The 14,883-nt window shown below is 37.6% G+C and overlaps 1 protein-coding gene and 2 long non-coding RNA genes across 3 annotated transcripts; 2 read left to right on the top strand and 1 right to left on the bottom strand.

The window, feature by feature from the left end:
• Positions 1-3,095: 3,095 nt before the first annotated feature.
• On the bottom strand, positions 3,096-3,682 carry LOC135435723 (uncharacterized). The gene is made up of 3 exons (XR_010437417.1): positions 3,495-3,682; positions 3,318-3,363; positions 3,096-3,242 (listed from the first exon to the last, which is right to left on the bottom strand). It is a non-coding gene; the product is annotated as an uncharacterized LOC135435723 (long non-coding RNA).
• Positions 3,653-7,688, top strand: LOC135435722 (tRNA (34-2'-O)-methyltransferase regulator WDR6). The gene is made up of 3 exons (XM_064692914.1): positions 3,653-3,966; positions 4,034-4,771; positions 5,496-7,688. The coding sequence occupies exons 1-3, from the start codon at positions 3,897-3,899 to the stop codon at positions 7,667-7,669; spliced, it is 2,982 nt and encodes a 993-aa protein (XP_064548984.1). The 5' UTR covers positions 3,653-3,896; the 3' UTR covers positions 7,670-7,688.
• A 3,382-nt stretch (positions 7,689-11,070) lies between these two features.
• On the top strand, positions 11,071-14,529 carry LOC135435725 (uncharacterized). The gene is made up of 2 exons (XR_010437418.1): positions 11,071-11,797; positions 12,456-14,529. It is a non-coding gene; the product is annotated as an uncharacterized LOC135435725 (long non-coding RNA).
• The last annotated feature ends 354 nt before the right edge of the window (positions 14,530-14,883 follow it).

The raw sequence follows: 14,883 nt of genomic DNA, 5'->3' as shown, positions 1-14,883 counted from the left end.
ACATCTCATCCGTTAGCCGCTGAAGCTGCGCCTCCATTTTGTTTATTTTACTGTGCCTGAGCCCTTATTAGTTTTTGCTGTTAGTCGCTCCTATTTTTTAGAGTAGCATTGTTAATATTTTTGGGCTGGCGCTGCTTTATAGATTGTTGAGACATTTTAATCAGCCGTTTAAAAACATCCTATGCCTTTTCCTGGTGTCTCAACAAATCCATTGCTCAATTCAAAATGAAAAAATCCAATTTGAAATATTGTCACATTTTTTTGTTAAGCACCGTTACAAAAATCTATTGCCACCATTTTAATGTATGAAAATGTTACAAAACATATTGCCAGCTATTTTTTTTCCAATAGAAAAATAGAGAAATGGGAATTCATTAAAAACTGGACGATTTTCTTGATTTAAAAAGCAAAATGATTGATAATGCGCGGTCGATATGTTAAACTACAATGCATAATGTTGCTTTGGCTTACTCTCAGTGCTCTCAATGCATTCTCATTATATCTAGGGATCTTTTAAAATTATGCGTGTGTATGTGTCCGCTCAAGAAACAATGCGCATTTTTCCCTTTTGAAGGGACGAGTTATATGAAGTAATCAAAAGGTTTGCAACGTCGATGCGAAATTCTTGTTTTTTAGCTTGTATCGTTGGTAAGCGTTGACAAGTATGCATTTACAATGTTTTGGACTTGCCATGCACGCACACTTGCACATTTTGTATAAGAATAGAAGCATTTCTGCGTTTGTGTGCCTGTTGGTCTCTTGCCTGTCCGATGCATAATTGACAAGATTTGAAGTTTTTGTGATTTCTGATGTGTGAATGGGCAGATCATTGGCGCAAAAGAAAATTTCAATATTGGCACGCGTCCGACGCGTGCCCTTCTTTTTTGTGATTTATGCATGAAAAGCATAAAACACAAATTAACTTTGTTTAATTTATCGGAAAAACAAAAAAAATAAAAGTTATAAAAAATGTGTGCAAACTTAAGCCGCCAAAAGAAGAAAAAACTCGAAACTGTCAGAAAAAGAGGATTTCAGGCGACCGAGCTTCACGCCGAAGGACGCCAGCCAGGCCACCAAGGTATTTTTTTCGGACCGGAGACCCTAAGCGCGGCCAGGTCTACTCAACCACAGGAGAGATGAGGAGGACAGCGAGTATCGTCCAGCAGAGTGATTCCATTCCAAAATCATTTCCCCGCCCCAGGCCAAAGGCAGAGGCCACAGAGCCCGGATAGTGGTCCGATTCGGTGTGCTTCTCACGACGTTTTTTTTGCTTTTATACAAAAAATAAATCGAATACCAATTTATGAGGGTCAAATAAATCATAAACTGCAAGGAAACGGCCAAAGAGCTATTGCAACATCGACTTGCATAAAAACTTGAATATTGAACGTGTGCACGAATAGTACAAACGTATGTATATACATACATATATACAAGAAAACTTCTTTTTTTCAATCGTCCCTTACCAATCCCAGAGAGCTTTTTAGGCAGGGTGGGGTAGTACATTTTTTTTGCCAAATATATAATTTTTTTGGCACGTATGAATATATATATATTTATTTACGTGGGCGCTTTGTTCCACATTGGTGCAAAAAAAAACAAGTGAGAGGTTCTTGTCGCGAGCTCCCGACTAGGGGATATCCTGAATCCTCTTCTTCCAACATCAAATGCAGCTTGCTTAAGTAGTAATAAAAATAAATTTAAAAAACAAAAGTTCCCTTGGCAGGGTTCTAACTCGCAACTGACCGCATTACTTGCTGCCGCCTCTACGCAGCAGCCACACCAGACAAAAATAAAAAGAAATAGTTTCCTCGTTACTGATGGCGCGACTTTCCGCCGCCTCTACTCAATAGCCACACCAACAATTAACTCTTAATTCAAATAGCAGCACAGAAAACAATACAATCGCAATTGCAATTCTGTTGATAGAATTCAAAGCAGACGCGCATGAATGTGTGTGTGTACATGTATACAGAAATTCTTGGAATTTGCGCTAGTTGCTGCTAACATGCGCGCACATAACTTTTGTGTTTGTTAACCGATCTTGATGAAATTCAGCAGTAGATCTTATTATATCATACTATAAAATATTCGTGTATCCTCAAAATGACAATTGCATTTAAATTGTGGCTTAAATAGGTAGGCAAAACAAGTTGGTTTACTAATATGATTTATAGCTGTGTGGTGTTAGCGGGGAGGTGGCGATAGGTATAAAATGAAAGATACTTGATATATATATATATATACTATTCTAGAAGCTACATGTCAAGTTTGGTGACTCTAGCTCTTAATTTACCAAAATTGCTTTAAAAACAGGATTTCGATATCGATTTTTATTGATTACTTGGAAATGGGGCAAGTTATCGAATATCGGAAACAAACTTGATCTGTACTAAGAGGACCTACAGCTAAAATTTCAAGTCTCTAACTCTTATAGGTTCTGAGATCCTTGCGTTCATACATACGGACAGACAGACGGGCGGACAGACAGACGGACATGGCTAGATCGACTCGGCTGTTGATGCTGATCAAGAATATATATACTTTATGGGGTCGGAGATGCTTTCTTCTGCCTGTTACATACTTTTGCAAAAAAACATTACACCCTTTTTACCAATTTTTAAGCCTTTTTCCACTGGGGTTAAAAATGTCACATTTTTAAGTTTCACACATTGGTGTTCCACCGGTTTTCTGTAACATGTGAGTGGCAAAAGTACCGCTTCTTTAAATAAACAGCTGATCGAGTTACTTTAATTTGCATAAGCGCCGCACAGATTTCCTTCCAAAAGTCAAATAAAACGTCCCTGAAGTAGGGGCTCCATTTAATGGACTCTTTGCGGAATTTGGCCAACTTTGAACGTTGTGGGATTATTAAAATTTAAAATTATAATTTAAAGTTACCGCTTGCCTTCGTTGCAATATCAGCTGTTTATTGTAATGAACACATTCACAACATCGATAGAAAACTCGATAAATCATCGCAAAAATTACGAACTGTTCGCGGCGAATTTAAATTGAAATGTGTTTTCTTATGGGAAAACGTACAGGCAGCGTTTTACACATTTTGCAAAAATGTGACATTTTCAAGAAATGGGTTCAGTGGACAGAGGCTATTTAATGGGTTCAGGGTATAAACATGTTGACACATTTATTCGTGTTGTTTTGGTGGCTTTCGGCCACAGCTTCTGGCAGTGTTCGGTTGTCCGGTTCCTGTGTTGTTATATATCCTGTATATGTGTATTCTGTAAAAAAATGAAATATTAAAAATTAAGATTAATAGTTATAATTATAATAATATATATTGCAACGAATTATACGCGAGAGGAGAATGTCCATGTCGTTCGGATAAGTGTCGTCCTACATCTGAAATTAAATGTGGTGAAATGTGAATTAATTATTAGCACGACAGGATGGGCGGGAGTGCCATGGAAACAACGGCGAAGCCACCGATTGATGTCTGATTTGTTGTTATTGAGTTTTAGTAGTTTTGTTACCTTTGTTTTGCGTAATTTTGCCGCTGGCCTTTATGTACATACGTTTTGGAGTGAGCTGTTTTTAGTGATGTGCAGATTTGGTGTATTTGTTGTGCGATTGTTCGTGACAGCGGACACGGGTATACCCTACCTAATGAGAGTACTGGCTGACCGGCGCTGCCCCTCGACTGACAAACCGACTCGTAACAGCATTAATATGTAATTGGTTCAGTGCTTAAAAACATAATTAAATTCATTTATAAGTGAGTGATTCTGGCTCCGGAACCGATTTCCGAAAATAATTTCCGCTAAATCACCGTCGCTAATTTGACGCATGTTAGAACGAATATTATTTGTGGCCTAGTGGGTCATTTTCGTAATTAAAGTATTGCATTAATGCAAACGACAGCTTAAGAGCTAACCATGATTGCGAAGAATATATTGTTTACGGATGCCCTAGCATTAAATATTTCTAAACACTCATTATTTACTGGTACGCATTGATAATATGTAATGCTCTTTTTATTATTATTAACATATATCTTTTATGATTGCTAAAGCTATTGGCAACCAAGCGCTTTTTCTTTCTAGCAATTCCAATATTCGGTTGCCGCAGGAATTGCGTTACAAAAAAGTACACGGTTTTGCTTTCATCCATATATGCGAGTTAACGGGGCTGCTACTATTTTACGCTGAAAATGAGTTCTCTTTGTTTAAATATGATACTACTCAGAAAGAAACCTTTACATTAATTTATGAAGGTGAGACAAAAGACTGGATAAATGCAGCCGTATTTTTCAAGGACGAGAGAAGCTGTCAATTTGCATTGCACATGGCACATGGTGTCCTTCTGCGTTTACAATACAATAACCCAAACAATATGAAATTTGGAGAATGCAGTATATTAGAATTGGCACGTTGCACTGACTATTCTTTGCTTTATTACACAATTTTACACGGTAAATGCTATAATAAGCTTAATATAATAAGCGGCAATGGATTTGGAGAAATAATGATTTGGCAGCCACATACTCCTGTTCATATTAACTTAAATTCACGTACCAAAATATTTCCACTTTGCTTGCGGCTAAAGGCGCATAATGGTGTTATATTTTCTATTGACATTAATTTAGCAGCACGTTTGCTAGTAACCTCTTCCGACGACCGTTCTTTAAAGTTTTGGCAGCTAGAAAGCGGATCTGCGCCTGATATGAAATTGGATACAGCGTCGGTCAAGCCCTTGTTCAGCTGCTTTGGACATACTGCCCGAGTCATTTGTGCTATCATTGCAGAGTACGGTAAGAGTCTTCATACAATTAACGAAAAAGTAAGGATATTTTGGTACGCCGAAAATTTACTACCCCTATAGGCATTTGTCTTACTAGCTTCCAGATATGTCAGAATAGTAAGCCTCGTAAATGTTGAGTTGATGAAAATATGTTAGAAAACAGAACATTTTTAAAAAAAACATGGTTCGACCGATTCTTCTTATTGAGCTATGCAATATAGGACTACGATATTAATTATATTTGGCTCATATATTAACAGTATAGTTTAATTAATAAATTCCGGATTCTGTCTATATATATTGATAAACAAAGAATTTAATTTTCGATACGATTGATAAGATTTTGTATATATACGGGGAGCATAGTGGAACTAAAAAATATCTTGATAAACAAAAAAGTACCATACAAGAAACTACTTTTTGGCCCATCGTTCATATGGCAGCTATATGATATAGTGGTCCGATCCGGTCGGTTCCAAAATATATACTGCCTGCAACAGAAAGACGCTCTGCAAAGTTTAGAGACGATAGCTTTAAATATGAGAGACTACTTAGTTTGCATTGAAACAGACAGACGGACATGACAATTTCAACTCGACAACTGTTGCTGATATAGAATATATACTCTTCATGGGATCGGAGATGCGTTACGCATTTTATGAAAAAATCAAAGTACCTCTATAAGGGCTTAAAAAATAAATAATTTCTAAGCTCATCTGAACTTTATTTTGCAGGAGGCCAAATTTTTGTTATAAGTGGAGGTGAGGATTCGCATATATGCGTTTGGAGTGAATCAGGAGAATTGTTATTCAAACGCCGTCAACAATTTGGCGCGCCGATATGGCGCCTGAGTTTCGACCATTCTACCTCAACACTCTATAGCACAGGCTCAACAGGAAACGTACTTGCTTACAACTTAAAAATGACTTTAAGATCAAAACAGATCCATTCAACCCAACTGATACCGTTAGATTCATCCACCGAATTTATGAAAAAAATTAAATATTTAAATAATAGTATAATCATTGCTTTAAGCAATAAAAATAACATGTTCTACATGAAACTTACTAAGTCATCTGAAATGAAAATTTGGAAATCGGTTGAAGATTTTCCCACCTATAAGTGCACAGTTCTAGCTGTTAATGATGGAATAATTGCTACCTGTGGCTACCAACGTGTTACACTTCTAAGCTATAACGGCGATACAGAACGTTTTGTGCTACTTTACGATGGAGTGAAGCTCAAAGGTCTTATCCAATCATTTCACTTCCTCAGTAAAGAACTTTATTTGATATCTGATGAATATGGCAACTGTCTTTTACTGAAAGGAAATAACATGGATGTTGAAGGAAGCATAATTATCAGTAAATGTCGTGAGCCCTGGATAACAGCTGCACTGCTTGTGGTGCGAGATTGCTTGCTGTTAAGCACTCGCAATGGCCATCTTATTCTCTACACACGAGAAGGCAGTGTACATTTACAACTAAAGACCATACTTAAACGCTTGCATGGCAAATTGGGATCTACTCTCCTTCAATTGTTTAAGATTGATGGGAAATATGCATACATATTAAGTGCTGGGCACGAATCCGCTCTAAGAATTTTACGATTAAATTTAACCGATTATCGTTTAACTATTTTGCAACGTCAGTGTGTGCCTTTAGCGTGGATAGAAGCATCACCGACATTAGATTTGTTGATCGGATTTAATGACAATCATATTGTGGCTTGGTCTCATAAAAATGACGTGGTTTTACAATTGCAATGCGGAGGAGGCCATCGGTGTTGGGACTATCAGTTAAACAATGAAGTACTTGATATAATATATATAAGGCAAAAGCATGTATTTCACTATCGCGAGTTACTTCACAATAAATGGTCTTCATGTTTATGGCAGACTTTGCGAAATGATTGGCACACACGAAGTTGTAATATTATACAATTAATTGAACAAAACAATGTGCAGCCATATATTGTGTCAGCCGGTGATGATAATATTATTAAAATTAATCAGCTTATCGGTCAGTCGTTTTATCAGTGTGCCGAGTTGCATACGCACATCTCAAGCATACGACATTTAGTAGTATACCCTTTAAAATCTGAAAACGATGTAAACTATTGGCTTATCTTCTCAGTTGGAGGTCGGGCGCAGCTATGCATTAATAAGTTTGACACAAATGGCCCAATCGTAAGTGAACTGTGCTCGCACATAGTACGATCAACAAGCGGCGATAACGGCTTACATGATGCTCGATTAATGGCAATTAACGTTTTACAGCATGCTACACCTGGAGAATTCGCACTTTATATTGCCAGCGCTGATGGAAAAATTCGGTTGCTTCACTGGCAGCTAGAAAGACCTACACAAATTTACTTACACTGTCAAATTGACATTAAAAGATGTCCGCTTCAGATGCAGTATTCGAATAATCTTAATTTATTGCTAATCACAACCACAAATGGCATGCTGTATGGCTTCGATAAGACTCTTTGCCTAAAACGGTTTGAGCTTCAGTTACACGCGGCTGGTATCAATGCTTTTGACACGTTAGACGATGGCTCCCGTTTACATATTTTGTCCGGTGGAGACGATGAAATCTTTAAGTACACCACAATCCAAAAATCCGACATGAGTGTTCTACAAAGCACGCAGTTCTCGGCCATGCATAATGCTCAGATAAATGCGTTGGGAATACATTCATTGAAACGCGTTGATGAAGCCCCTCAACTACGTGCTTATACGTGTAGCATGGATAAACAAATTTATATGGTAAATTTAACAACTTTAAAATACACTCGCATCGGTTATACATGTCTATCTGATATAAAAGGAATGCTGCTAGATAAAAATCAGCGTTTATATATTTACGGTTGTGGGCTAGAAGTAATTTTACTGGAAAATAATTAAATATATGTTAAAAAAATAATTATTAGTACATGTTGCTTATGGGCGATATCTTTTTAACTGGGTAACAACATTAGATATAAGATACATATGTCGTTTTTAGAGCGTCGGAACTATGACGCATTAAAACGACATAATCTCGCCATGATCAACGGCGGGGTTATGTCGTTTTCAAAGGACATATTTCCGCGCGGAGATATGCCGTTTGTAGAGCGGTGGAGTTATGTCGTCTTCAAACGTCATATCTGCGCGCGGAATACATACATATATATGCAAACTAGCGACAAGTGCGGTTCACCTGTTTTCATTGACTGTTCACATATTTGTGACTTTTTGCGGCGCAAGCCCACCGCAAGCAGGCCAAAAAAAAAAATAAAAAAATAAAGACCGTGCCAATCGCTCAAATTTACGCACCCATTGAAGAAAATATCTCTGTCCCACGACAAACCCTTGATCTGCTCATTCGCACACATTTGGGTGTGTGTGTGCAGAACTCAAAATTCAGAGATCCCAAAAACTTCAAGTCTTGTCAAATTTGCATCGGACTGGCAGGCAACCAACAAGCACACAAACCCATAAATGCTTCCATCCATATAGAAAAGTGTGTAAGTATGCGTGCTTGGACGTTCCAAAAAGTTTTCATGCACACATGCCAACGTTCAGGTACCCTTACCAGCAACAAGCATGGAAAATAGCAATTTTGCACATGAACAGGCTGAGCCCTTTAATAATTTCACATAACTGCTTCCCCGAAAGAGTGTGACTGTGCACAAGTAGCAAGTCGCAAAAATTGAACATTTTCAATTTTTGGTCTTTTCTTATAATTCTTCGACAAGCCGACGATGAGTTACCCTTGCAGAAATACGAGTATGATGTTTTTGATACCCTTGCAGAGGGTATTATAATTTTGTCGTGAAATGTGTAACGCATAGAAGGAGACATCTCCGACCCCATAAAATATATATATTCTTGATCAGTATCAACAGCCGAGTTGATATAGCCATGTCCGTCAGTCTGTTTCTATGCGAACTAGTCTCTCAGTTTTAAAGGTATCTTTATGAAACTTTGCAGAATTCCCTCTTTCTGTTGCACGCAGTTCATATGTCAAAACCAGCTGGATCGGACCACTATATCACGTAGCTGCCATAGGAACGATCGGTCGAAAAGTAGGTTCTTGTATGAAAAACATTTTTGTTTATAAAGTTATCTTGACTAAACTTGATATTTATTAGTTTTACTACGCTCCCCATATAGATGCGAAATCCTATTAAGATCGGACAACTATATCATATAGCTGCCATAGGAACGATCGGTCGAAAATTAAGTTTTTGTATAGAAAAAATTTTATGTTTTTCAAGATATCTTGACCAAACTCGGTACTTATTAGTTTTACTAAGCTTCCCATATATATGCAAAATTCTATTAAGATGGGGCAACTATATCATATAGCTGCCATAGGAACGATCGGTCGAAAATTAAGTTTTTGTATGAAAAATTTTTATGTTTTTCAAGATATCTTGACCAAACTCGGTATTTATTAGTTTTACTACGCTTCCCATATATACGCAAAATTCTATTAAGATCGGGCAACTATATCATATAGCTGCCATAGGAACGATCGGTCGAAAATTAAGTTTTTGTATGAAAATTTTTTTTGTTTTTCAAGATATCTTGACCAAACTCGGCATTTATTAGTTTTACTATGCTCCCTCCACTTATGCAAAATCTTATTCACATCGCGCTACTATATCATATAGCTGCCATAGGAACGATCGTTCGAAAATTAAGTTGTTGTATGGAAACCTGTTTTGTTTTTCAAGATATCTTAACCATACTCGGCATTAACTATTTTCCCTGTGCTTCTTAGATACGGGCAAAGCACTATGAGCATTTTGAAAAGGTTGGGTCTGCAAGGGTATTAAATCTTCGGTGTGCCGAAGATAGCACTTCTCTCTCGTTTATTTTAAGAAAAGTAGGTCCCCACATTAAACAGATTCTTCTCATTATCCCGACTGGACGAAGAAATACATGATAGAGCATTTGAATGTGTAAGCCTTTTGCTACCACAGGCACAAAAGGCACACAATTGAAGAAAATATGTCTGGCTCGCGACAAATGCTCTAATCTACTTGTGCGCATATCCACACAACACAAACATATGTATGTTTGTAGATCTCGGGGTTTTTTGAGATGCTATGCAGGGAGAAAGAGATGCACACAAGTGCGCAAAGCAATGAGTGAGATCGAAGCATACTCTGCACATGCATACACACATATGTTTTTGGAATTAAAATCTAACATACATATATTATGAAAAGGCATCAGCCGCAGCGATGTTGTGCGCTGAGCGAGATGCGGCTTCATACTGAACGTTCGGTTTTCGAGGCTGGCGTTTGGCTGCCACTCTCAGCAGTCTTACTCTCTCTGGGCATAACAAAATGGTCGCACGAACCCTTGGGGCTCACGCTTTGCGATCTATCGTGTTTCGATTACTCGGCTGTTTGACGTATCTATGCATTGAATGGTTAGTGGTTATGCACTGATCTTCGTTTTTGCTTGATATCATTTGGTTTCGCTTGCTCAAACTGTGCGGATAACTGTGCGACAACGAAACAAACAAAATGAATTACTCAAATATTGAATTTGAATTAAAAGAGGGAAGTCGTGCAGGCTGCGCATTATTGTTGTTCACGCTCAATGAACAACAGATTGTACAGGTATTAAAGCTAGGTGACACGACATACTTGTCCCGTGTCTGAGGCTGTAGAGCCAGAGTGTATTTGAGCGCAGATAAGTCTCGCGTTCATTCCAAATTGGAAAATATGGTGCATGATAGTGGTCCGCAGGGCACTGAGATGATGTGCTCGCTGAGTAAGTAAAAATTATATTGGAATTTTAATTAGTGGGAGACATACGAAATGTTGTCCTTGTTTTTATACCCTGAACCCATTAAAAATGAGTAAAAAGGGTATAATGTATTTGTGCAAATGTATGTAACAGGCAGAAGGAAGCATCTCCGACCCCATAAAGTATATATATTCTTGATCAGCATCAATAGCCGAGTCGATCTAGCCATGTCCGTCTGTCTGTCTGTCCGTCTGTCCGTATGTATGAACTAGAGAGCTGCATGAATGGCAAAAAAAAACCACCTTCAAATGAACAATGCTAAAAATGAGTTGAGTGAAATTAAATGCAAAGCCGAATATGTTTGAGTGAGTGAGTGCGGTCACGTAGAACTCGGACGCACAACATTGAAACGAAAGAAACCAAATTGAATGAGTGGGAGTGCGTTGAAATAAGAGATTGCGTTTCGAATGACAAAATGGATTTTTAATTGTTGTCTTGTCGCGCATAAAAAAAAAAAACGAAAAAGTAAAAGAAAAAACGAAAGTCAATCTAAATTCTGTTCGTATTTATTTGGTTTATTACTATACATGTATTTAATTAGTATTTGAATGTAAAAACATTATTTTATTTATGTTGTCTGGATTGGTGGCTATTATCCGCGCTGCTCGCTGGAATGCAGAATATTCTGCAGCTTGTCAGGTCACAAATACTCAATTAATCTAAGCTCGTACAAAACAAGCTATTAAGCAAAATGAATTTATTATATTTTTAAAAACAACAACAATAAAAACAAAACAAAAACCACTAAATGCGCATGCAAAATACATACAGGCTCGCCACCGTTTTTTTCTCCATCCATTTCTTTTGACGGCTTGCTTCTGTTGTATTGAACGAAATAAAGGCACACAAAAACTCGAGTAATTCGGGTTTCTTCGGCTGTGCCAAATTTTTCATTCCGCTTTACGCTTTACTTATTTTCACTCATCTCGCTGAATGCCGTCTGGTATGAGACACAAGCGCAGTCACATTGCTACTCATGCGTTTCATTGTGTGCCTTGCACTCACTTAATTCAATTCAATTCGAGTCCACTCAATTTAACGTATGTTGTGAGTGAAGCCATGCAGCCCTCTAGTATGAACGCAAGGATCTCAGAACCTATAAGAGCTACAGACTTGAAAGCGGATCTGCTCCTGATATGAAATTGGATACAGCGTCGGTCAAGCCCTTGTTCAGCTGCCTTGGACAAACTGCTCGAGTCATTTGTGTTATCATTGCAGAGTACGGTAAGAGTACAATTAACGAGAGAGTAAGGATATTTTGGTTCGCCGAAAATTTACTACCCCTGTAGACATTTGTCTTACTAGCTTCCAGATATGTCAGAATAGTAAGCCTCGTAAATGTTGAGTTGATGAAAATATGTTAGAAAACAGAACATTTTTAAAAACACATGGTTCGACCGATTCTTCTTATTGAGCTCTGCAATATAGGACTACGATATTAATTATATTTGGCTCATATATTAACAGTATAGTTTAATTAATAAATTCCGGTTTCTGTCAATATATATTGTATATATAAACAAAGAATTTAATTTTCGATAAGATTAATAAGATTTTGAATATATACGGGGAGCATAGTGGAACTAAAAAATATCTTGATAAACAAAAAAGTACCATACAAGAACCTACTTTTTGGCCTATCGTTCATATGGCAGCTATATGATATAGTGGTCCGATCCGGTCGGTTCCAACAAATATACTGCTCCTCTGCAAAGTTTATAGACGGACATGGCAATTTCAACTCGACAACTGCTGCTGATATAGAATATATACTCTTCATGGGATCGGTGATGCGTTACGCATTTTATGAAAAAATCAAAGTACCTCTATAAGGGCTTAAAAAATAAATAATTTCTAAGCTCATCTGAACTTTATTTTGCAGGAGGCCAAATTTTTGTTATAAGTGGAGGTGAGGATTCGCATATATGCGTTTGGAGTGAATCAGGAGAATTGTTATTCAAACGCCGTCAACAATTTGGCGCGCCGATATGGCGCCTGAGTTTCGATCATTCTACCTAAACACTCTATAGCACAGGCTCAACAGGAAACGGACTTGCTTACAACTTAAAAATGACTTTAAGATCAAAACAGATCCATTCAACCCAACTGATACCGTTAAATTCATCCACCGAATTTATGAAAAAATTAAATATTTAAATAATACTTAGTACAATCATTGCTTTAAGCAATAAAAATAACACGTTCTGCATGAGACTTATTAATTCATCTGAAATGAAAATTTGGAAATCGGTTGAAGATTTCCCCACCTATAAGTGCACAGTTCTAGCTGTTAATGATGGAATAATTGCTACCTGTGGCTACCAACGTGTTACACTTCTAAGCTATAACGGCGATACAGAACGTTTTGTGCTACTTTACGATGGAGTGAAGCTCAAAGGTCTTATCCAATCATTTCAGTTCCTCAGCAAAGAACTTTATTTGATATCTGATGAATATGGCAAATGTCTTTTACTGAAAGGAAATAACATGGATGTTGAAGGAAGCATAATTATCAGTAAATGTCGTGAGCCCTGGATAACAGCTGTACTCGCAATGGCCATCTTATTCTCTACACACGAGAAGACAGTGAACATTTACAACTAAAGACCATACTTAAACGCTTGCATGGCAAATTGGGATCTACTCTCCTTCAATTGTTTAAGATTGATGGGATACATATTAAGGGCATTTAGCGTGGATAGAAGCATCACCGACATTAGATTTGTTGATCGGATTTAATGACAATCATATTGTGGCTTGGTCTCATAAAAATGACGTGATTTTACAATTGCAATGCGGAGGAGGCCATTGGTGTTGGGACTATCAGTTAAACAATGAAGTAATTGATAAAATATATATAAGGCAAAAGCATGTATTTCACTATCGCGAGTTACTTCACAATAAATGGTCTTCATGTTTATGGCAGACTTTGCGAAAGGATTGGCACACACGAAGTTGCAATATTATACAATTAATTGAACAAAATAATGTGCAGCTATATATTGTGTCAGCCGGTGATGATAATATTATTAAAATTAATCAGCTTATCGGTCAGTCGTTTTATCAGTGTGCCGAGTTGCATACGCACATCTCAAGCATACGACATTTAGTAGTATACCCTTTAAAATCTGAAAACGATGTAAACTATTAGCTTATCTTCTCAGTCGGAGGTCGGGCGCAGCTATGCATTAATAAGTTTGACACAAATGGCCCAATCGTAAGTGAACTGTGCTCGCACATAGTACGATCAACAAGCGGCGATAACGGCTTACATGATGCTCGATTAATGGCAATTAACGTTTTACAGCATGCTACACCTGGAGAATTCGCACTTTATATTGCCAGCGCTGATGGAAAAATTCGGTTGCTCCACTGGCAGCTAGAAAGACCTACACAAATTTACTTACACTGTCAAATTGACATTAAAAGATGTCCGCTTCAGATGCAGTCTTCGAATAATCTTAATTTATTGCTAATCACAACCACAAATGGCATGCTGCATGGCTTCGATAAGACTCTTTGCCTAAAACGGTTTGAGCTTCAGTTACACGCGGCTGGTATCAATGCTTTTGACACGTTAGACGATGGCTCCCGTTTACATATTTTGTCCGGTGGAGACGATGAAATCTTTAAGTACACCACAATCCAAAAATCCGACATGAGTGTTCTACAAAGCACGCAGTTCTCGGCCATGCATAATGCTCAGATAAATGCGTTGGGAATACATTCATTGAAACGCGTTGATGAAGCCCCTCAACTACGTGCTTATACGTGTAGCATGGATAAACAAATTTATATGGTAAATTTAACAACTTTAAAATACACTCGCATCGGTTATACATGTCTATCTGATATAAAAGGAATGCTGCTAGATAAAAATCAGCGTTTATATATTTACGGTTGTGGGCTAGAAGTAATTTTACTGGAAAATAGTTAAATATATGTTAAAAAAATAATTATAAGTACATGTTGCTTATGGGCGATATCTTTTTAACTGGGTAACAACATAAGATATAAGATACATATGTCGTTTTTAGAGCGTCGGAACTATGACGCATTAAAACGACATAATCTCGCCATGATCAACGGCGGGGTTATGTCGTTTTCAAAGGACATATTTCCGCGCGGAGATATGCCGTTTGTAGAGCGGTGGAGTTATGTCGTCTTCAAACGTCATATCTGCGCGTGGAATACATACATATACATACATATATATCAAAGTGCAAACTAGCGACAAGTGCGGTTCACCTGTTTTCATTGACTGTTCACATATTTGTGACTTTTGCGGCGCAAGCCCACCGCAAGCATGC

Source organism: Drosophila montana, unplaced genomic scaffold, assembly GCF_035044405.1.
Source record: "Drosophila montana isolate Dmon_TW-CO22-7 unplaced genomic scaffold, ASM3504440v1 contig_366_1, whole genome shotgun sequence".
Taxonomy (NCBI): domain Eukaryota; kingdom Metazoa; phylum Arthropoda; class Insecta; order Diptera; family Drosophilidae; genus Drosophila; species Drosophila montana.
This window is presented reverse-complemented; position numbering and strand designations above follow the sequence as displayed.

Bases quoted from the DNA above. Each gene is read 5' to 3' on its own strand.
- LOC135435722 (XM_064692914.1), top strand. From the start codon at position 3,897: ATGATTGCGAAGAATATATTGTTTACGGATGCCCTAGCATTAAATATT. The intron at 3,967-4,033 runs GTACGCATTGAT...TGATTGCTAAAG, and splicing joins TAAACACTCATTATTTACTG to CTATTGGCAACCAAGCGCTT. The intron at 4,772-5,495 runs GTAAGAGTCTTC...TTTATTTTGCAG, and splicing joins TGCTATCATTGCAGAGTACG to GAGGCCAAATTTTTGTTATA.